Source organism: Pseudonaja textilis, chromosome 1 (genome assembly GCF_049901715.1).
Source record: "Pseudonaja textilis isolate UNSWEBS1 chromosome 1, rPseTex1.2, whole genome shotgun sequence".
Classification (NCBI taxonomy): Eukaryota; Metazoa; Chordata; class Lepidosauria; order Squamata; family Elapidae; genus Pseudonaja; species Pseudonaja textilis.
The window spans coordinates 255,085,229-255,109,068 of record NC_141990.1 but is presented as its reverse complement, the minus strand read 5'-3'; the positions used below and the strand labels follow the sequence as shown (position 1 = coordinate 255,109,068).

Genomic DNA, 23,840 nt, shown 5'->3' with positions numbered 1-23,840 from the left:
CTTTGCTGTTTGAGTGCCCTCTAGCCAGAATGTTACATTTGCAGAAATATAAATGGAATAGCTATGCAACTGTCCCCAAACGACAGGCACATACCGTACGTTCTCTTCCATGCAATCCTGGAGACGTATGCTCACCCCTTGACTCAGAATGCGTTCTTCCTAAAGACATAACTCACACTATTCTCAAGACTTGATAGTGAATAGTGCTAGTATATAAGGCTCCTCACCTCTTCCCTCAATAGATAGGGTTTCTTTAACTGATCTTCCAGTCACAAAGTGGAAAAGTTACTTTGTACTGAATATCCATCCCAACATAGGGTGAGAGAAACATGTTCAAATTTCTGTTTAGGAAGTCATGATGTTCTTTTTCACCATCATTATTTAGGCACACATGTTTCTCATCTACATAATTTACTGGATTAAAATTGTACTTGGTCCAAAGTTTAATAAGGTTTGGGTTTTTCCTTTGATAATAAACTTCCCACCCTATTATAATCCCATAAAAGAAGAAAAGACATTCTCTCCAGGTAGAATTTGATGAGTAACAGAAGAAAAGCAAATTAAATAAAAGAACTTCCTCTGTTTACTCAGCATCTTCACACCTTTTCAGTAATTTGGGTTTGTACACATGTGACAGATTATGAAATACAGTATATACCTATGGAGGAAACTCACAAGATGTTTACAAGCGTGAGAAAAGTACTTAGAAATATTTAGAAGAAGCAGATTTTTGTAAGACAATCCGCAAATAAAGGAAACACAAGTACTATAAAATCTGACTACTGGTATTTTCCTTCAGCAATATCTACACAAGCAGCTGCCAGAAAAACCAACACAATCTTAGGCTACAATAACAAAGAGATAGAATCAAGGTCACATGAAATGTTAGTACCACTTTATAATGCCTTGGTAAGACCACACTTGGAATATTGCATCTAGTTTTGGTCGCTACAATATAAAGATGTTGAGACTCTAGAAAAAAATGCAGAAAAGAGCAACAAAGATGATTAGAAGACTGAGGCTAAAACATACAAAGACAGCTGCAAGAATTGGGTATGTCTAGTTTAATGAAAAGAAGGACTAGGGATGACATGAAAGCAGTGTTCCAATATCAAAGGGGTTGCCACAAAGAAGAGGGACTCGATCTATTCTCCAAAGAACCTGAAGGCAAGACAAGATGCAATGGATGGAAAATAATCAAGGAGAGAATCAACCTAGAATTAATTAGAGTTAGAAATTTCCTGACAGTGGGAACAATTAATCAGTGAAATGACTTGCCTTCAGAAGTTTTGAGTGTTCCAACATTGGCAGTTTTAAAGAAGAAATTGGATAACCATTTATCTGAAATGGCACAGAATTTCTCTCCTTGAGCAGAGGCTTGGACTAGAAGGCTAAGGTCCCATCCAACTCTGTTGTACTGTTATTCAAGTGCATAAGCTTATGAACTCATTGATTTCTGAAGTCTATTCAGAATAAACAAGGGATATTTTTAGGCAATCCAATATGCCAAGCAATACATTTGGAACAAGGATCTACTGGTTCAGCCCGGTTCTGCCGAGCCGGTAGCAGCGATGAGCAGCAGAGACCGAACTGGTTCTCTGCACTGCTCTGCTGTTGGGCCCACCTGCCCGCCTGAGCTCCATACTCACCTTTATCTTCTGAATTTGAAGCACAGCTGCTTTGCGCGGCACAGAAGAGCGCCATATGGCAGCTGCTGAAGTGACCAGGATTGTGCAGGCTTGCAGGAGGTGAGATAGAACACGTCTGCACCTGAGCAAATGCCTCTGCACCTATGCAAAGGGTGTGCATGCATGCAAAGCACACCTACCAAGCCACGCCCACTGAACTGGTGGTAAAAATATTTGAATCCCACCACTGATTTGGAATAGCCCTTGTGTGTGCTCTCATAAAATGATTGTCATAGATCAGGGGTGTCAAACTTGCATCATCACGTCGGCGTCATGTGATGTATCGTGACGTTTTCCCTTTCACTAAACCAGGCTTGGCTGTGGCCAGCGCGTGACGCACCTGGCTTGCAGGCCAATGGTTTGACAGCCCTGTCATAGATGATATAAGAGTTCATTTATTTTAATTTAAAAAATCTAAATAAATCATATGGAGCAATTTTTAAAGAAAGATACATGTATTGGTATTGTTCAGGACAACACTGCCGATCTCTGAACTACATCAGCAATATGTATTCAGGCCTGCAATAAGACTACCTTTTTCATATCAACCACACCTATTTCAGTTTTTCACAAAAAGTCCAGAAATCTTTTCCAAGTGGAAATAAAATTTGTCAAATTTTTTCTTTCATCAAGGCTATTATTTTGCCAATTTTACCAGTTTCACCATTCATTCTTATGTTGTAGGTATTTATAAATTTATAAATGGAATAGCTATGAAACTGTCCCCAAATGACAGGCACATACTGTACGTTCTCTTCCATGCAATTCTGGAGACATATGCTCACCCCTTGATTCAGAATGCATTCTTCCTAAAGACATAACTCAAACACTATTCTCAAGACTTGATAGTGAATAGTGCTCGTATATAAGGCTCCTCACCTCCTCCCTCAATATATCAGGTTTCTTTAACTGATCTTCCAGTCACAAAGTGGAAAAGTTACTTTGTACTGAATATCCATCCCAACATAGGATGAGAGAAACATGTTCAAATTTCTGTTTAGGAAGTGAAGATGTTCTTTTTCACCATCATTATTTAGGCACACATGTTTCTCATCTACATAATTTACTGGATTAAAATTGTACTTGGTCCAAAGTTTAATAAGGTTTGGGTTTTTCCTTTGATAATAAACTTCCCACCCTATTATAATCCCATAAAAGAAGAAAAGACATTCTCTCCAGGTAGAATTTGATGAGTAACAGAAGAAAAGCAAATTAAATAAAAGAACTTCCTCTGTTTACTCAGCATCTTCACGCCTTTTCAGTAATTTGGGTTTGTACACATGTGACAGATTATGAAATACAGTATATACCTATGGAGGAAACTCACAAGATGTTTACAAGTGTGAGAAAAGTACTTAGAAATATTTAGAAGAAGCAGATTTTTGTAAGACAATCCACAAATAAAGGAAACGCAAGTACTATAAAATCTGAGTACTGGTATTTTCCTTCAGCAATATCTACACAAGCAGCTGCCAGAAAAACCAACACAATCGTAGGCTACAATAACAAAGAGATAGAATCAAGGTCACATGAAATGTTAGTACCACTTTATAATGCCTTGGTAAGACACACAAAGTTAAAAACTTACTTTAAAAACTCCTTTTCCCCCTTCTTTATTCCCTCTTTCCTGTATACACCTGGTCATTTTTCTTTACTCCCCCCACCCTCCAGCACTATGATGAACTATCTCTCCTTCAATCTCTCTTTATAATGTTCATAAATACACTGCTCAAAAAAATAAAGGGAACACTTAAACAACACAATGTAACTCCAAGTCAATCACACTTCTGTGAAATCAATCTGTCCACTTAGGTAGCAACACTGATTGACAATCAATTTCACATGCTGTTGTGCAAATGGAATAGACAACAGGTGGAAAGCATAGGCAGTTAGCAAGACATCCCCAATAAAGGAGTGGTTCTGCAGGTGGTGACCACAGACTACTTCTCAGTTCCTATGCTTTCTGGCTGATGATTTGGTCACTTCTGAATGCTGGAGGTGCTTTCACTCTAGTAGTAACATGATACGGAGTCTACAACCCACACGAGTGGCTCAGGTAGTGCAGCTCATCCAGGATGGCACATCAATGCGAGCGGTGGCAAGAAGGTTTGCTGTGTCTTGTCAGCCTAGTGTCCAGAGCATGGAGGCGCTACCAGGAGACAATACATCAGGAGACGTGGAGGAGGCCGTAGGAGGGCAACAACCGACCATCAGGATCGCTACCTCTGCCTTTGTGCAAGGAGGGAGAGGAGGAGCACTGCCAGAGCCCTGCAAAATGACCTCCAGCGGGCCACAAATGTGCATGTGGCTGCTCAAACGGTCAGAAAAAGACTCCATGAGGGTGGTATGAGGGCCTGACGTCCACAGGTGGGGGTTGCACTTACAGCCCAACACCATGCAGGACATTTGCCAGAGAACACCAAGATTGGCAAATTCGCCACTGGTGCCCTGTGCTCTTCACAGATGAAAGCAGGTTCACACTGAGCACATGTGACAGACGTGACGGGGTCTGGAGACACTGTGGACAACATTCTGCTGCCTGCAACATCCTCCAGCATGACGGGTTTGGCAGTGGGTCAGTAATGGTGTGGGGTGGCATTTCTTTAGGGGGCCGCACAGCCCTCCATGTGCTCACCAGAGGTAGCCTGACTGCCATTAGGTACTGAGATGAGATCCTCAGATCCCTTTTGAAACCATATGCTGGTGCAGTTGGCCCTGGGTTCCTCCTAATGCAAGACAATGCTAGACCTCATGTGGTTGGAATGTGTCAGCAGTTCCTGCAAGACGAAGGCACTGATGCTATGGACTGGCCCGCCCGTTCCCCAGACCTGAATCCAATTGAGCATCATGTCTCGCTCCATCCACCAACGCCACATTGCACCAGACTGTCCAGGAGTTGGGGGATGCTTTAGTCTAGGTGTGGGAGGAGATCCCTCAGGAGTCCATCCGCCACCTCATCAGGAGCATACCCAGATGTTGTAGGGAGGTCATACAGGCACATGGAGGCCACACACATTACTGAGCCTCATTTTGACTTGTTTTAAGGACATTACATCAAAGTTGGATCAGCCTGTAGTGTTTTTTTCCACTTTAATTTTGAGTGTAACTCTGAATCCAGACCTCCCATGGGTTGCTAAATTTGATTTCCATTGATATTTTTTGTGTGATTTTGTTGTCAGCACATTTAACTATGTAATGAACAAAGTATTTAATAAGAACATTTCATTCATTCAGATCTAGGATGTCTTATTTTTGTGTTCCCTTTATTTTTTTGAGCAGCATACGTATACCTGGGAAAAGGAAAATTGATTGTTGTAATTGATTGTTAAATAATTGAATTAACTGATCTAATTGATTTTTTAATAATAGTGATAGTTATACTTTGATTAGGAAAAATAGTAAGAACATTAAGTATTTAATTAATAACTATAGAGGATTTTATATATTAATATTACAATTCATTGTGCGATCTCTTTAAATATTTAATTAATCCACTCGGGGACGAATGTAATACTGTTTGTGTTTAAGAATGTTTAAAATAAGGTTATATAATACATATATTTATTTATAATATTTAAATATAGTTGGGTTTGGGTATAATAATCATATATTTTTTCTATTACATGGAAGTTATGTATAGAAGCTGACCTTATAAAATTATATATGTGATTTAGAATTTGGATTTAAAATAATACGGTGATAATATTTTTATCTACAAGAACCTATACTCCAGTAAATTGGCAAAGAGTACAGATATCCAGCAGATAGATAAAGTAATAAGATACCAGTCAATCCTAATATAGAGATTCTATTACTGAATGTTAATTTGGGATAATATAACTAATATACTACAACAACAGAAACAAATCTTAAAAGAAATGACTTCCACAACAACTACAACTCTGAAAACTGAAAGAAAGGTCACCCCGACATTAACAACCGCGTTGACAACAGCTTCGCCTATGGCACAAAAAACAATTGAAGAAACATTACCAGTGGAGAAACATGCTAACACCTCGAATGCCAATATCCAATCGATTCTGCTTACTTTACAGGAATCGATGATGAAGCTGCAAGAAACAATGATGAAAAACCATAATGAGATGAGAGCAGATATAAATGAATTAAAAGAGGAGATGGGGAAACTAAAAGCAGAAATGAAAGTGGACATCTCCAAAGTAGAGGACAAAGTTGGATTATTATAGCAGGCCCTGGAGAAAAATGAAGCAACAATAAAAGAGATAGAGAAAAGGACAGAACGAACTGAAAGGAAATTAGAAAGGGTAGATGAACAATTAAAGAATGTGAGTAAAGAAATGGAGGGCTCACTGGTCTACCTAGAGATGGATAAGGCTGCTATATACTTGAGATTCCAGAATATAGTGGAATCAAAAGAAGAAGACTTGGAACAACTAATGGCAGGAATATTGGTGGGACTATTGGAAAATGATAAAGATGACATCTTGAGGGAGTTTGATAAAGGTTACAGGGTTAACACTAATTATGCGAGATGCCATAAATGCCCAAGAGAAGTCCATATACGATTTGCGAGAAGGAGTGTCCGGGACATCATATATAGGATGTCATTAGATGAATCAATCACATATAAAGGCAAAGAAGTCTTGGTTCTCAAACAAATACAAAGAAGAGTAAGAGAACAAGGACGAGATTATAAATTTTTAGCGACTTACCTAAATCAGAAAAGAATTGTATTTAAATGACTAATCCCTGAGGGGATGTTAATTTCGTGGGACGAGAGGAAAATAAAATAGACTCCATGGAAAAGGCCCAGGAATTTTATGAATGGTTGGTAGGCCCAGAAGATCAGAGCAGTAAGGATGAACTGGAAAGGAACTCCCAGGAAGATCAAGGCTATCATAAGAACAGAGATGGAACTTTAGGAAATCATGAAAATACTCAATTAAAACAGGAGAGAGTAGGACACATCTTCAGGCACAAGAGAGACTGAAGCAGTCATAAGACAAAGAGTGAAACAGAACTAATTAAATGGAAAAAGAAAAGAAACTACTATCAATTAACGATAAAAAGGAAAAGGATAATAGCAAAATTAATCAAACAAAATGCTGATATAGTATGTCTACAAGAAACTCATATAAAGAAATCAGATGAAAAATACTTAGAATGCCCAAAATTAGGGAAGCTATTCACCGCACCAGCAGACGCGGGGAAAAAGAAAGGGATTGCAGTGTATGTTAAAGAGGATATGAAAGCAGATTTAATATGGTCGGATCCTGAGGGAAGAATTCTGGTTTTGCAGATCTGGATTAATGCCAACCCAATTCTCTTAGTGGTAATCTACGCCCCAAATGGAGATCAAAAAGAGTTTTTTAAGCATCTTTATGGAAAAATAGTAGGATTGGAAAAAAGAAATACTTGTACTATAGGGGACTTTAATTTTATTGCTGATTATCAAAAAGACCACAGTAATGGGGGAAGGAATAAAGGGAAAAAGAGAGAGCTTCCCAAAATATGCATGGCAATGATGAAAGAGTTAAATTTGATTGATATATGGAGATTAAATCCTGAGAAAAAACCATTTACATTCTATTCAAATCCTCAACAAATACGGACACTAATTGATATGGCATGGATGAATGGGGAAATAGAAAATGAGATAAAAGGGATTGAAATCCTACCCAATAAATGGGCAGATCACAATCCAATTCAGATAATATGGAAGGGTAGGGAAAGACCCAAGAAAAGATGGACATTAAATACTCAGTTAATAAGAAAAAAAGAATATACTAACAAACTCAAGGAGGAATTAAACTATTTTTTAAAAGAAAATAATAATAGAGCAACTACGAAACAAAACATTTGGGATACAATGAAGGCAGTAATAAGGGTATAACAATCTCTTATAACACCAAGAGGAATAAGGAAAAATACGCCCAGCATTCTTCCAAAATTCCTCTATATATTTCAGATTATTCCAATTAAAGTAAAATATGAGTCTGAACTGCTGGAAATGCAAAAAAAAAAAAAGGGGGGGGGGACTTTCTTCCATATGTGGTGGTCTTGTACAGGAGCTCAAAAATATTGGCAGAAAATTAGAAATTGGCTGGAGGAAATGACAAGAGAACAGATCAAATTTAAGCCAGAGTCCTTTCTATTAGGGATCTTTGATAAACAACTACCAAAAAAAGTGAAATATATAATACATATTTTGACAGCGGCCAGATTGGCTTTTGCACAATGTCAGAAACAGCCTCATGTTCCATCAGAGGAGATGATTATTCAAAAAATTTCAAGTTGTGCAGAAATGGACAAATTAACCTTGGCATTAAAAGATGAAAAACACTTCAATATATTACGACAGCTGGAACTGCTGGTACAAATGGACCAAAGATAGATTTCACATTAAAAGGCAAAAGAAGATATGATAGAATCGTAGTAGTGATGTGAAGATATATGTAAGGATTAATTGTGTATGGCATAAAATAAGGATAAAAAGGAGGTCTCACAAACTGTTGAAGATGAAAATGTTTTTAATTGTTTTCTATCTTTTTCTTTCTTTTTTATTTTCTTTTTCTCTCTTACATTTATGTATATGTTGTTGGTCTATTTTAATTGTAAAATCAATAAAGTGTATTTTTAAAAAAAGTATTTATAAACTTAACTCTATTTATAAATGAGATGTAAAGCTGCCATGGTCATCTGAGATAACACTATATCTGAAGCCTTCGTTATACTGCAGATCAGAATAAAAATTTTGGAAAGTTAAAAAACAGATTAAGGAGGTCCAGAAGGATTTGGAATAAAAAATGTAAATTAATTTTAAAAATCTTTCCTGTGTTTGAGTTCTTTGGGAAAATAATGATAGAAGGTTGGACACTGGAGGGAACTAAACAAAAATAAAAATTACAATTAAAAGAGAAGAATACATAACGAAGAATGGAGTAAAATAACAGTGGGTGGTTTGAAGAACAGTTTAAATATGACAAATTGCAAGAAAAATATGAAACAAGATGATATATCGGATATATAAATGAAACTAGGTGATGTCTTAACATTTAAAGAGGACAACAAGTATCAAACTAGCAGAATTATTTGTAGAAGTGTTTCTTATTGGATCAATAAAAGAGATCTGTTGAAGTCTTATCTGAAAAGGGATAAAAAGAAAATGAAATAAATCAATTTCTATTACATTATTTAATGGAATTAAAAACCAAGATTATTGGATTTTACCAAGAAAATAAAAATATGAAAAATAAAACAGGGAAGGAATATAGAATTGATTTATTTCAGCAAGGTTAAAACAGATATGAAATTTTGGGTAATCTTTAATGGACTTTTGCTGATTTTCCTGTGAATTAAATGCCATCTGCTGGACAAATGTAAAACTATTTTTCATGTCCTCGTTCTTCAAGATGCACAAGAATGTTTCCTAAGAAATTAATACACTCATAGATTTTTAACAGCTGATGTGGGAACACATTCTCTCTCTCTCTCTCATACTGTATATGATTATTATAGACTATACGGAATATTAAAAGAGAATTGAGGCATCAGATATTTTATGAGAATTTTATTGTAGAATGAGCATTATAAAAATGTTCCATTTATTTTTGTTTCAAAAGTCTGCTGTTGAGATACATCCTGAAACAATGAAAGAAACATTTTGTCCAAGAACAAATAAATTTGCACTTAACATAATCCATCAAGTATTGTAACAATTCTTAAGGGTATCATATGAATGCAGATTTTATGTTGAAACATTCATATATAATGTATATTTATTTAAAATTGCTTTAATTGTTAATATTTATTTAATAAGGGTTTTATTTGCTTACAGTACTAATGTCAGGATTACCAGTAAAAGAAAGAAGACATATATATTCTTTCAAAGAATGTAAGATTTATTATAAGAATACAAATTAGGTTTGATAGACAAAAATAAGCACAAAATTGTTACACTATTTCAGACATGCCATTTCATAGTTATTATCATCAGCATAAGTTATCTATATTGTTTTTCTTAAAGGATCTTCAAATTTAAATGCTTTTGTATTTGCAGCTAGCAGTTTAGAACTTAATACCATTGGATATGAACTTTTCATAGCATAGGTAATTTTCACATTTAAACATAATCCTCAAGTACTTAGTATACATTATAGTTTTATAATGTACTATGTGGAGATTTGCTTTTAAAAAGAGTTACATTCACATATAATTCTTTAAAAATGTTTTTTAATTTTTAATACTCATTTGAAAAGGATGTGTCATTCTATCACTAAAATATATCAATCCCAGCAATTTGTGTTCTTTTGGTAAATAAATGAAAGATCAATCACAAGAATAAAACATGTTAATAAGCAAAATTAAATACAAAGTTATTATTCTTGTATATTTCAGACCTAACATTTCAAAGATATCATCAGGGTAGATTCCAAATTAATAACCTATATAGATAATTCAATTTATTGTTAAATTAAAATGACACTTGGTTATATATTGCAGTTAATAGCAATATGTAAAGCTTTTCATAGCTCCTTTTCCAGTTGGACGGATTTCAGATGATGATTTCCAATGTGACTGGTAATCACATGCCATTTACAGATGAGATTTCTCCTTTCCAGAGAATGAAGTTTGTGTATAAGTATGAATTTGATCCTAGAAATGACATAATTAAAAATAGAAGTAACTTGTTTTAATATAAAATTAATAACTAATTTTAGTTGTACTCATACTTCTTTAAATACATTTTAGAGAAATGGATAACAGATCTTTTTCTTTATGGCTCATGGGTACTTTCTTTGCTAACTATCTGCACTACCACACAGCCATAGGGATTCTGACAGCTACTGATTTTTATAGATATTTATTTATTTATTACATTTGTATTGCCACCTATTTGCCATGGCAACTCAAGGTGGCATACAGCATATAAAGCCACAATTTAAAAACAATAAAACTCATAAAATCAAATAATATAGTAAAATCACCCCCACCCCCCACCTCCCTCACAGCAGATTACATGAGCCATTTAATGGGCTCCATCCGGCTCTGGGTTCCATAGGCCTGCTGGCAGAACCAGGTCTTCAACGCCTTCCGGAAGAGAATCAGAGTGGGGGCCAATCTAATCTCTGGGGGAATGATGTTTCAGATGGAGGGACCCTTCTTCTGGGTCCCACCAAGTTATCTCCCTCAAGGATGGGACCCACAACATTCCCTCCCTCCCTGCCTAGATACTTTTAACTCCACTGAAATAGAATCTACTTAATTCAATTAGGAATCCAGATATTGCACAGATAGTCCTCGACTTATGACTGGTTGCTTAACAAGTCAAAGTTTTGATGGAGTAAAAAAAAGTTATTTGTAACTCTTTCTTAAAGTTACATAACCACCATCCTTATGGTCATGAGATCGCACTTCGAGGCTTGGCAACCAGTGTCACATGCTCATGTGAATATGTTTTGCTTTTTTACCATTTTCTGACAAAAAATGCCGATTGAATAAGTTGAATTCGGACTTATGACTATGTGATTCATTAAACAACGCGTTATTCAATAACTATCGTAAAAAGTCATAAAATCAAATCTTGTCACGTGGTGATTCAACTTACAACCATAATGATTTTTAACCAAAATTCTGGTTATCAGTATAAGATGACTTGTAATAACTTGTTTGTTGTTTGTTTTCAACTTACGTTGTTCAAGATCATCTCGCTCCTCCTTTGAGCCTGTCTATTTATACCATTATGACTTAATCCATTTTCAACTGCTTAATCTCTATTTACTTTCGACAATAATCTGAATTGATAATGTTTTCTTACCTTTCTTTTTGCTTTAGCATTGTGTTTATCCAGATGGGCTTGAATGCCTGCACCATAATCAGGATGAACATCCATAAAGTTTTTCACCTGGATTGAAAAAGGAAGCTTAGGTCATTTGTCTGTTTTTCTAATACCTGTTCTTATAAGGACAAGTCAATTGCTTTTGACACAAAGATCTGAAATTTCAGCACATCTGGACTGTACTTATTTCAACTACTGGTAATAGCAGAGGTACCATTTTTTCAATTTATCATACATAATTGGTCAACTAATCAGGCTACAAGGTAAATATTTTTATAAGAAAATATTTACCTTTCTATGTCACATTTAACCAAGTACATGCTAAACATCATTAAATTTAACTTTAAAAGGCTATATCATTAAGAGTTTACTTTTTTTAGTCAAAGTAATATTCAACACTGAACTTGGTATGGACTACAAACTGAATACTTATATTTTCAGTCATTTTCAAATATAAAATATTGAAAAGGCTCCAACAAAATATTATTCAGAAAGAAACTTAATTATGTTCATCTTAAGCAAAACCTTAGGAATGCAATCCAAAGCAATTACTACTAAAGCTAATATATTCCAACTAAAAAGTAAAAGTTCACTGATCAAGGATCTTTACATAGTTTGATATCGCCAAGCATAAGGCTTACTACTACAAATCTTTCTAGGAAAAGAAACTGGCAAATCAGAATCAGTCTCTCTGTGCTATACATTGTTGACTGACCTATCACGTAAGACTTAAGTGGAAGAAGCATGCTGAATTGCATAGAAATCAATATGGATTTTTCAGCAACATGCTTTTGAACTATTTTCTTTAAACTGTCAGCAGCTATGAGATTTTGTACCTTCCAGAATAGGGGTCCCCAACCTGTGGGCCATGGCGCACTACTGGGTTGTGGCCTCTTGGCCACCAGTGGCTTGTCAATGCATGCTCATGGGCATACGCACACCCCTCACTTGCGATAGCATTACTGCGAGCATCGTGCAGGCACAAATGTTGCCGTGAGCATCACGTAGCGCACTTGCAGCTAGGTTTGCGCATGCTCATGCACACGTAAAGGCACCTGCCTCTCTCCCTTTGAGCCTCCAACCCAGAAAGGTTGGGAAATTCTGCTCCAGAACACATATCCATTATAGTAAAAGAAACATTTAAAAGAAAACAAACACAGTGACCATCTATATTTTAAGAAATATGATATTGCAGAGAATGCATACATACATAATCCATCACACTAACTTTACAAGAGATTTGTAGATGTATATTTATATAAAAATAAGTTATGTGTAGTTACCTAATACATTTAAATATATGTATATATTCTGACTGATAACATAGAAAATACATATGAAGATATATTTATGTTTATTTTATTCATATTTATGGTATTTATAGATATTTTTACAAAGAGAAGGCATAAGAAAATGCAGAAGCATGTCACTCCCTGAATGTGATAAATTGCTAGAACTTTGCAGTCAGAGAAAAATATCATGGATTAATTTCTTTATTTTGAACCACTCAAATAACACTTCTACTCTGAGCCATTTTATACCTCTGGGAGTAAGAACTTGAAACTAAAGTAGAAAGCCTATGTTTCAACTAATGAATTTCATGATATTTCCATCTCTTTCAAAGCATAGTTATTGGAATAACATATAATTATCTGAAAACATAGATGACTTTGACCTGAAGGAGGAGTTCTTCACTACTGAATATATTAATATGCCATGTTGTTTACACAAAAGTTCTTTGTGAGAAGTATCAAAAGATATTCTTGAAAAATCCTGTGGGGGGCAGGAGGCACAGTTCTTATGTATTGGAGATATAATTTTGTATAAGATTTTGACCCAACAATTAGAATATTCACCATTTACTCATTTATCAATTGCATTTGTATAGCTGTCCATATCACATAACAAATCTAGGAGCCCAACATAATAAACCAATACAAATACATGAAAAGAAAAACAATTACAATGCAGCCGGATTAAATTAAAAACATGAAAAATAAAATGGTTTAATAAAAGCAAGCAAGAGCATGCATTCCAATTAAATATCTTACAATCATCTAGAAGGTTGCCACTCTATCAGGGCATGCCTAGGCCAGTTGACAAAAACATGTTTTAAGGGCTCTCCAGAAGTCCAGTAGGCTTGGGACCAACTTTACTTTGGGAGGGTTGATGTTTCATAGGTCATTAATACCACTTTAAATTATAATTACTCTGGACTATCTAATTCTGTTCCAGGTTTATTTTTTTGTGGCAAGATGGAGCACAGCTCTAACTAAATCACATGACAGAGGTCTTCTGCTATATAATTGATATTTTTCATATAATTTTATTGTCACCTTGCAAAAAAGTTCCATTCTTAATTTTTTAATGTTATCACAGCAAATAGAGCTTACAGCCCATGCTGTACATTAACTAATATGGTAGGGTTGTAGAGCAATTCAGATTCAAAAGGCAGCATATGATTTGGAGGGCATGTAGGTCTGCACAAAACACCTTGAAACTGAACATCTTTATCCAGAATTGTATGCCAGCAGATATGAGACCAAGAAAAGACACAGCTGCTTTACAACAGGTAATATATATGTACCTCTGCATGCTCCAAAGTTAATGTTGCCCTTCAATCCAGAATCTCTATACAGCTTGAGATATATCATGTTGTTACTTACAGCTTTCTTCTGGATGAAAATCTGAGCATCCTTAAGATGGTTAGCAATGTTCTCGCAAAGCCTCATGCGCTCTTCCTCATTTAATACTTTGACAAAGAAATCCCGTACCTTTCAATAAATAGTGAAAGCAAACATTAGATATGCCTTCTGCTGGCCAATAGAAATGTTCTATAATTCCAATTTCATTAACAGTATCAACCTTAGTTACATAAATTTGAATAAATTGACAGCTATTTATGATTATCATGGAGTTCTCTCTGCTGTTTAGAATGTGAAAAGTTCTGCCTTCTTTGTGGGATTGTTCTTGTATCTCATGTTCATATGATTGTAATCTGTGATGCTGTTTCCTGGTTTCTGGTGAAAAACACCCATTTGAAAAAAAAAATGAGTTCATTTAACAACTGTAACTTCATTTAATGATCAGAGATTTTCTTAAATGACTGCCATAAAGAATATTTTAAAATCAGGTTAACAGATGAGGGTGCCTCGACTTATGACGATAAACTCGTCCCAATTGTGTTCATAAGTCAAGGACTACCTCTAAATATTTTTTTTATAAAAGGGAGGGGGGATATTTTTGAAAGATCAGCATTATAGAGGATTGGCACCTTATTGACCAAACCAGGAAAATAATGGGACTGCTCCAAGAGACCAAATAATCTCTCTTTTATACCTGGCTCCACTTGTGGAGAAAATTGAGTAAGAAAAGTTGAGAACAAACAAGAATCCAAAGCTTAATTACCTTAGGACAAAATTATATCAAGCAAGTGCTCTCAAACTTTTGATTTAAATTAGGTGCTTGGAAGACATACAAAGAGAATGTTCATGATAAATCTACCTTGTTTAAAAAGAGAGAGAAAAAGAAAAAGTGTCTTTACAGAGACATTTCATTTCTAAAATAAAATAACAGGGCATTTCTAATTTATTTACTTGAGAGACGTTATCCTCAACTGAACTATTAAAGCGCTGTACATCGCCTGAGGTACATATACGGCTCTCCTTCAAAGCGGGTTGATCCTCAGGGCCAGTAAAGCTATTTGGGTAATAATTTGGAGCACCACCTAGGAGAAAAAATACAATATATTAGGAGACAGACAGAGGCAGCAAAGACTGCAAGAGTTTCAGCTCTGAAAAGTATATCACAATGTCTCATAAACCAAAAATTTGTTTTAGCAAGCTAGTGACCTTTATACAATGCCTGCATTTCTTCATAATAAATCTATTTGTAATAGATACCCAAAATAAAAAACTGTTTTAGGGCCTGTTATTATCTTGATAATGTTAAGAAAAAAAGCTTGAAAGTGAAATTACTGTGTGAGTTTGGCTGCTAGGCTTACTGAATGAGCCTTTGCACAACATCCAGATCTAAACATTTTTACACGTCCATATAATAAAAATAAGGGAGAAATTAATATAAAACAAAAATTAAGAAATAGTTAAGTTGTAGTGTCAATGTAAATGAAGAAAAAGCACCTGCAAGGTTAGTTTAAATTGCCACCACAGCCTAGCTCCCAAATGTTATTCAGATTTACCCTGGTTATCAGTTATGCACATAAACCCATCTCTCTGGTAGTGGGCCAATCTAGCTCGATATGGACAATTTACGGGAATTTGCAGGTAGTTCGGTCCCAGGCGGTGTCTGTGGGTATCTGGATATGAGAAAAGACGACCCTAGAAAAATATATTACAGGGGTAAAAGTGAGGAAACAGACAACTTTTCCCTAGGTTTATTCAGATTGCTTTTCAGTGCTTTCTGCCCTGCCTATGTCATCACTGCTTTTTTTTAGAGAGAGAGAGAGAGTATTGCTTATCCTAGCCTACATGAGGGGAAAAAGTCTTGATTTCAAAGGACCCAAGAACATGGCCCAGAAGCAAACCTGTAGAATCAGATCAAAGGCATCTCTTCAATATAGCAGAAAGAGGCAACACAATTACAAGGATGTTTTTGATGCTTTCATTAATGCCCCTCCAACTCTTTAAGTACTTTATAACCTGACAAGCCCAGAGACCCTGAGACTGAAGCTGTGAAAGAGTCACCTCTGTTCACTTAAGTCCAGCTTTCACAGGACATTTTCAATGGCTTCACATATTAATCATATACATAGATACATACATACATACATTGAAACAATGTAATTAAAGCAAAAAAATCTTATAAGCCCTAGCAGCGCAGTGATTAAAATGCAGTATTGCAAGCTAACTGCCCACAGCCTGAAGTTCAATCCTGACATTCTTCCAAAGACAGTAAAAGGAGCACTCAGACCGTTGGGGGCAATAGGTTGACTCTGTAAATCGTAATACCAAACAGATTGAGGTTAACTTGTTTTCATTATTGCAAAAGTTATCTGATTGAGAGATTGAGTTGCCTAGTCTAACAATTATATAAATAGGAAAAAAAAATCTATTTGGTTACCTGTAACATTTTATCAGGGCTAGGTTCAATTCCTGGAGGCATGTTGCTTGGGTCAAAGGCCAATTGTTCCACTTCAGCAAAATAATTGACAGGATTTCGGTTTAAGACAATTTTTCCCACAGGAATGAGAGGATAATCTTTGTGAGGCCAAACCTAGAAAATATAACAGGGGTATTTGTTAGGAATGATAGTAACTTAACAGTTGGGTTGGCAATATATAAACCAGGATAGTCATTTAATACTGTTGTATCTTTAAGAGAATGCTGCAATTGTGATTGGCTGAGGTTCCTCCGACGGCCATAAGATGGAGCCAGAAACCTGGTTTGTTCTCTTCTTGCATTTTCCTTGTTGCCTTTTGCCTGAACGTCATTCTGCTTGGATTGCTGTGAGTCTTGCAAACTGTTAGCAAACTCCTAAAAGTTTACTGAAAGTTTACTGAACTTTGTTTATGATACTGGACTTCATTTTTTGGATTATCCCTAGACTGATTGTATTGAATACTACCTGCTTAACTGTGTGTGATTTGGACTGTTCGTTGGACTTCGTTTACCCATTTACTGGAAGTAAAACCTACATTTTACTATTCAGTGTATCTGTATGCTAGTTGTGTGTTATTCAACACCACTCTCACTACATTTCCCTGAGTGCACTCATTCTCCTAATGGGGAATACCTCAACAGTATTTTATTTTACTACATTCAGCTTGGGCTTGTAAAATATAGAAATTTACCTTTTCTATTCTATGTTGTATGTTGGAGAAAAGGTCACAAAAATATACTCACCTTTGTAACATCAAAAGGATTAAATGGAAATGTCTCAGCTTGTTCAAATGTCATAACTTGAATGTAGAAAGTCCAAGAGGGGAAGTTTCCATTAGCAATTGCATTGTAAAGATCACGCAGGCCATAATCCGGATCTTCAGAAGCCAGTCTTTCTGCATCTTTGACAGAAAGGTTTTTAATTCCTTGATCAGTCTAAAATATTGGAAAGCAATCAAAATGTTAATAAATAACTTGCTATCTATAATTATTAATGTAGAAATAGTTAACCTTATCCTTAACCCTAACCCAGTAACAGTAATATGAATTATAACAGAGCAGTTTAAAAATCTACTATAAGAGAATGTTTATAAAGCTTCTATACAAAAAACAAGTCTAGGTCCAAAGATGTATTGTGAAATTGCATTTAGAAAAGACAGTATTATGGGTAGAAGGAGTAAAAATTCCCATATACAAAGGGAAACATAAGCCTGTTGCTAAAATAATATTGTTATTATTTAGAAATCGGAACTGATATGGATGCAAGTGGCTTTGCTTAGCAATTAAAAGCATGGCCAATATAAATTGAAAGAAGAAAGATATGTGGATTCATAAGGCACAGTTGGAGACAGACTTTTGATGGCTCAACATTGAGCAGGAAATGGTATCAATAGACTATTATTACCTTTGCATGGAATTTGCAGTACACTACATTGCCGTAAGCATTGACTAGCTTAAATGTATGTGACCCATAGCCATTCATGTGACGGTGCCCATCTGGAATGCCACGATCGCTGAACAGGAATGATACCTACATGCGCCAAAATAATGTACATAGCCATCTTTAATGAGAATTGAACAACTGTCTCTTTTCACACAAAGATATATTCCAACTGTATGCCTATTCCCATTGAGACCTACCCAGTATCTATAATATCGTATGGCAGTTTCATGACATTCATTCAAGAAATAAGAATAATTATGCTTCTTGTGGAGAATGTTTTTCTTCATTTCAGCATATTCACAAGAAAAACAGTGCCTGTGTCAGTCAGCAACATATTAAGGAAAGAAACAATCATATACTCTGTTAAGTAAAAGTTATATAGAAAAGGCAGTGTGGGACAGTGATTAAGTCACCAGGCTAGAATCAGGAGAACATGAGTTGTAGACCTGCCTTAGACACAAAGCCAACTGGATGACCTTGGGCCAGTCAATCTCGCTCAGCCCTAGGAAGGGGGCAATGGCAAACCACTTCCAAAAAAACATTTCTTTATATAATACATACATACATACATACATGAACAAGATCAACAGTACTTTTAATAGTGTCTATTATTCTATTTCTTAGAACAAACCTTTTTATTTGGATTTCTGTAATTACTATCTTAAACACTTATAGTCTTATGGTGATGATTTTATTTGAAGAATTTATATTGCGTTTATATTTATACTGTTCCCTTGGTAAATTGTAGGAAAAAGAGCAGCACAATAAATAAGTAACACATCTACAACCGAAGCACAATTTCTTTGGATGTCTCTGAACTGTGTACAACGAAGAGTTAAACTTAAAACTTTGAATTAATCAAAGAAAAGTGCTACTAATATCTCCCCAAGTTTATTTTCCAGCCCAGAAATAAATGAATTGGAATTGGCTGCACGAAGCTCAGTACTTCAAATATGAGCTTATGTTGCTGAGCATTGATAACAAATTCTCATAATTAAACATTCTTTCAGTATAAGCATAGCCACATAGTGGTAACAAAGACTTTTCAAATCTTTCCATGGGGAAATTTTGCAGTTTCTTTTATATTTAAGCAAACTTTGAAAACAATCTAATTTTTTGAATGGCTCTTTCAAAATAAGTCTTAAGCCGGATTTTTTTTAAAACAAAAAATTTTTTAGCTGCTGTTTTGCATGTTATGAAATTTTTATTGCTTTTGTTTTTTGCAAATACAGAGTATCAACAGATAAATAAAAATATGTGTTCTGCCATTTAATTTTTGGCTTTTATACATAATGTACACTACAGGGGTGGGTTGCTACCAGTTAATTTAATATCGCCAAACTGGTAGTTGCAACAACTGGCTGGTCCCACCCACCCACCCCTCCCACCCATCCCAGGAGTCTCCATGCAGCCCGTTTTGGGCCCCAGGTAGGTGCAGGGCCCACGCGGAGGTTCGGGGAGGGTGAAAAATAGACCTCCTGGAGGCTCTGGAAGGCCAGAAAAGATGGCCTCCAGAGCCCAGGGAGGCTGTTTTCGCCCTCCTCCTCCTCAAGGCTCGACGAAAGCCTCCGGAGCCCAGGGAGGGCAAAAACGCCCTCCCCCCCACTGTGGTGCAGGAGGCCAACTAGGCCACGTCCATCAGGGCCATGGCCATGGCTACCCAGCAACCAGTTGCTAAATTTTTTGAAGCCCACCCCTATGTGTGCACATTTCTAGCTCCGTATTTTACTGGCAAAGACAAACAAATATATTTCAAGCAATTCTAGGCATCTCCCTGTTTTTCTTCCCTTCCCTTCATGTTTGCAAGAGTGGAATTAGAACAAGAAAGGGTTAAGAGCAGCTTTGACTATTTTGGCTTTTATATAAAAAAATCTAAAAATATATTTAAAATACCTAAGAAGATAAAGATGTCATAGAAACTCAACCCAATTTCCTTCTTTCTTGACAACTTTTTCTATAATAAGATATGTAATTTTATGTAGCAGCCTAACAATAATCAAGTTTTTAATTTATATCTTTGATCTTTGGCATTTCCTCTGACTAAAAGTAATTAAAAGGGAGTAAAATCTTACCTGATGCAAAGACTCAGGGCGAAGACTCCAGAAGTCCCATACCATGTCTGCATCTTTTAGATGTGTCTGTGGATTCCTCTTTTGACTATGGATAAAAGATGGAAACTAACAGAGTACACAAAGAAAGAATTAAAATATTATACGTTTGCAGTAGAGTTAAATCTACTGCCGATTTCCTGCACAGGTTCTGAGCTTGCTTTAAAACTATGCATTTATGAATCATAAACAATCTGTTTGAATTTATTGTGCCAGCTACTAAATTATGAGGATGCAAATAAAATGAACAAAACCCAATGAATTTTTATATACAATCATTAAGACTGTAATGATGAAGACTTTTGTTTCCTTATTTTCACTTTCAGATACTCATTTTAGTAGAACTCTTGTGAATTTAAATGTACATCAAAATTCAGATACTTGGCAACTAACTCATATTTATGTTGGTTGTAGTGTCCCTGGTCATATTTGCAACCTTCTGACAAGCAAGGTCAATGGGGAAGCCAGATTCACTTAGTAACTTAGTAATTTAATAATTGCAGTGATTCACTTAACAAATATGATAAGGTCACAAAATGGGGCAAAACTCACTTAACAACTGTTTCACTTAGCAACATACATTGGGGCCCAATTGTGGTCTTAGGATGAGGTCTACCTGTATTGCCATACAATTTCCCTCAATTTAATTTGCCTTTACAAGATAGGCAAACTAGAACTTCTGCATTCTTTTCCCTTGCAACATGTGGTACTTCCTATCACTATTATTGCTACAAATCTATGGAAGACTTTTATCCCATTTTGTGACAGAAAGCACCCAAACCTTATAGGTTTCATTCTAAAATAAAGATTTCTTTCCCACCTCAAACTGGAAATCCTAGTTTAGACTCATCAATGACCACAATGCAGCCCTTTCTATAAGATTTATTGACTGATGGATTTATGCCCACTGCAAAAAAAAACTATAGTCATTTACAATATGCCATCAAACAGCTATAGGTGTCCAGAAGGAACTATAATGGCAGATTCCAAAACAATGGCCACATTTAATATGCTCCAAGGCTTTTGACAGAAACCTGATTAAGAACACATCTGTTCCAATTTACCAGTATTGCATCTCTAATGAAGAAGATTGGAGTGTTGTTCCCTACAAGATCCCAATTTCCATCTTCACTATAGAATTTCATTGCAAAGCCTCGGGGATCACGCACTGTGTCAGCTGAGCCTGCTTCTCCAGCTAAATAGAAAATAAAAAATAAAAATTCCCATGATTAGATCCTATGTACATAGTCTAATGCCTTGACTAACTTTGTCTATGTATTTACTTCCTGTGGAATCTATAATCTGTACAGTTGACATTTAAAAGATAAATACAGGAGGTTTGGATGAAATAACTTAGAGAAATGGAAAAAGTACTTGAAGATTATCTTTTAAATTTAAATAATGTGCAGTATAAATTCAATGAGTTCCTGTAGGAAAAACCTATGTTTAAATTAATTCATTTCTGTAAATTTATTAGGGACACTCACTTCAGGAGACTCTAGAGAGCTTATAGAATGTAGTCCCACATTAGAACAATTAGAAATATAGACAAAACATAACGAAGCAGCACAAAATAAATATAACATCTAAAACAGGGGTGTCAAACTCAATTTCATTGAAGGCCGCATCAGGATTGTATTTTACCTCAGAGGGCCAGAGTGGGTGTGCCCAGAGTGGGTGTGTCAGCTCGACATCACTCGTGTCAGGGGTGCCTGTGGTGGCCTGAGCCCTCTGCCAGAGAAAACAGGCTCCTGAGCTCCGTTTTCGGCTGCAACGGCATCCTGTAAGTAACCCTCTGCCAATGAAAACAGAGCTCAAGAGGGCTGTGTGCAGCCCACCCGAGTTCTGTTTTTGCTGGCAAAGGCACCGCAGACCAGTCTTTTGCCGTTTCCAGGGTGGCCCTGCGGGCCAGATCTAATCACCCCGTGGGCCGGATCTGGCCCCCGGACCTTGAGTTTGACACCCCTGATCTAAAACAAGCTGACAAATATCATTATGCAGATAGTCCTTGACTTACAACCATTCATTTAGCAGCCATTCAAAGTTACAACAGCATTTTAACAAGTAGCTTACAACCAGTTTCACACTTATGACTCTTGTGCTATCCGTGATCAAAATTTGGGTATTTGGCAATGACCATGTATTTATGATGGTTGTAGCATCCCAGGGTCATGTGATTGCCATTTGTGATCTTCCCAGATGGCTTCTGACAAGCAAAGTCAAAGGAATCAAGACTTGCTTAAGGACTGTGTGATTCACTTACCACAACTGATTTGCTTAACAACCATGTCAAAGAAGTTTGCAAAATTGGGCAAAGACTCATTTAACAATTTCCTTGCTAGTAACAGAAATTCTGGTACCAATTATGGGCATAAGTCAAGGACTACCCATATGTCATTACTCTTTTTCAAGTGCATGCAGCAATAAACATGCCTATGTTTCTGCTATTCATAAAACCTGTTCAAGAATACACTGCTATTAATCCTAATATTCTACTAAAAATTAGGAAAATATAAGGGATCAACATTTCATACTAAAGGTGTTACTTATTAAATGACTTATTGCCCAGTGTCAATTAAAAACAGTACATAAAAATCCACCAAATAGATTAAAGTATTGAATTGATATATAAATAAGCATGTATGTTCAATAAAACTCCTTTATGTATAAAGTAAATAAATAAGATACACTGAAAATCTGCAAGATCCTTACCAACAGTTGAAAATCGAATAGCCATTGGAGTTCTTTTGCCTATGTGCTCAAATACCTTTGCTTTGCAGAATTTGGTGATATCATGAGTCACTTCAAAAAAGCCAAATGCTCCTGTAAAAGAGGTTAGTTTATTACAATTTTAAAAAGACTGTTCCAAAGTTAATAGATTTGGAAGGAATATGTCATGCCCCTGGTGGAGACTGACTCTGAGGGAAAGGAGGAATAGCCAACAGGGAGTGGAAGTGTGGCTTCGGAGGTTGTGGAGGAGGCTGGGGAAGAGCAGAGACCAGCTGAGCAGTCAGAGGAGGACCCAGGCCCATCCCCTATCCATCCTAGGGCACGCAGGGAGGAGAGGATAAGGAGAGACATGGTCTACTCGGGAGGAGAGGGCCTTGAACCTCTTCATGGGCTGCAGGTGTGAGAACTGCATAAAAGTTTGGACCTGCATTCTGGCAAATGCTGGAGACAAAGCATGTTTTATTTTGGTTTGAGGTTATCTTGGTAGGCATCCTTCCAACAGACTGTGCCGTTATCTCCTTGAATTTGGTAAATACTTCCCCTGTTCCGTTGTGGAAATTTCATCATTGTAGTTTGTTTGATTTTTATTTTCACTTCTATCTGTTCATTAAATTCGCCCTGTATTGCTTTCTTTTGAAGACTAGTTTTGAGTACTTTTTATCTCCAACTGAGAATTATTGAACAGTGGGGCCAAGTTGGAGACATTAAAGGACATTTATTTATGTTTTGGATTTTGTTACGTTTCTGTTTCACTCTGGGTCATCACAGATTATCAGTTATGGTAGATGAAGCAGAAGATAATATTTTCTTTATTATTAGCAGCTCATATGCACACATTTTATGCTAATTTTTGTTACTATAAATATAGCAGTGCCTTTTAATGGAAATCTGATTCAGCAAAGGATTCTGCTAACAAAAAGGAAGGCATCAACTCTG

At 36.1% G+C, this 23,840-nt stretch overlaps 1 protein-coding gene across 4 annotated transcripts in view; it reads right to left on the bottom strand.

Annotated features, from left to right (window-relative positions):
- Nucleotides 1-9,222: 9,222 nt before the first annotated feature.
- The window catches only part of LOC113440565 (catalase), a 42,106-nt gene continuing 27,488 nt past the window's right edge, over nucleotides 9,223-23,840 (bottom strand). For 2 of the 4 annotated variants that reach the window (XM_026707019.2, XM_026707010.2), the window contains exons 3-13: nucleotides 22,887-22,997; nucleotides 21,239-21,369; nucleotides 20,139-20,243; nucleotides 18,028-18,153; nucleotides 17,367-17,558; nucleotides 16,585-16,737; nucleotides 15,704-15,842; nucleotides 15,102-15,232; nucleotides 14,172-14,279; nucleotides 11,485-11,571; nucleotides 9,223-10,322 (exon numbers count right to left, since the gene is read on the bottom strand). In XM_026707019.2, coding sequence (XP_026562804.1) covers nucleotides 10,263-10,322; nucleotides 11,485-11,571; nucleotides 14,172-14,279; nucleotides 15,102-15,232; nucleotides 15,704-15,842; nucleotides 16,585-16,737; nucleotides 17,367-17,558; nucleotides 18,028-18,153; nucleotides 20,139-20,243; nucleotides 21,239-21,369; nucleotides 22,887-22,997 — 1,343 coding nt within the window. In that variant the 3' untranslated portion in view covers nucleotides 9,223-10,262. The remainder of the gene's footprint in view (nucleotides 10,323-11,484; nucleotides 11,572-14,171; nucleotides 14,280-15,101; nucleotides 15,233-15,703; nucleotides 15,843-16,584; nucleotides 16,738-17,366; nucleotides 17,559-18,027; nucleotides 18,154-20,138; nucleotides 20,244-21,238; nucleotides 21,370-22,886; nucleotides 22,998-23,840) is intronic. The other 2 variants (XM_087921333.1, XM_087921332.1) reach the window with 1 other exon arrangement.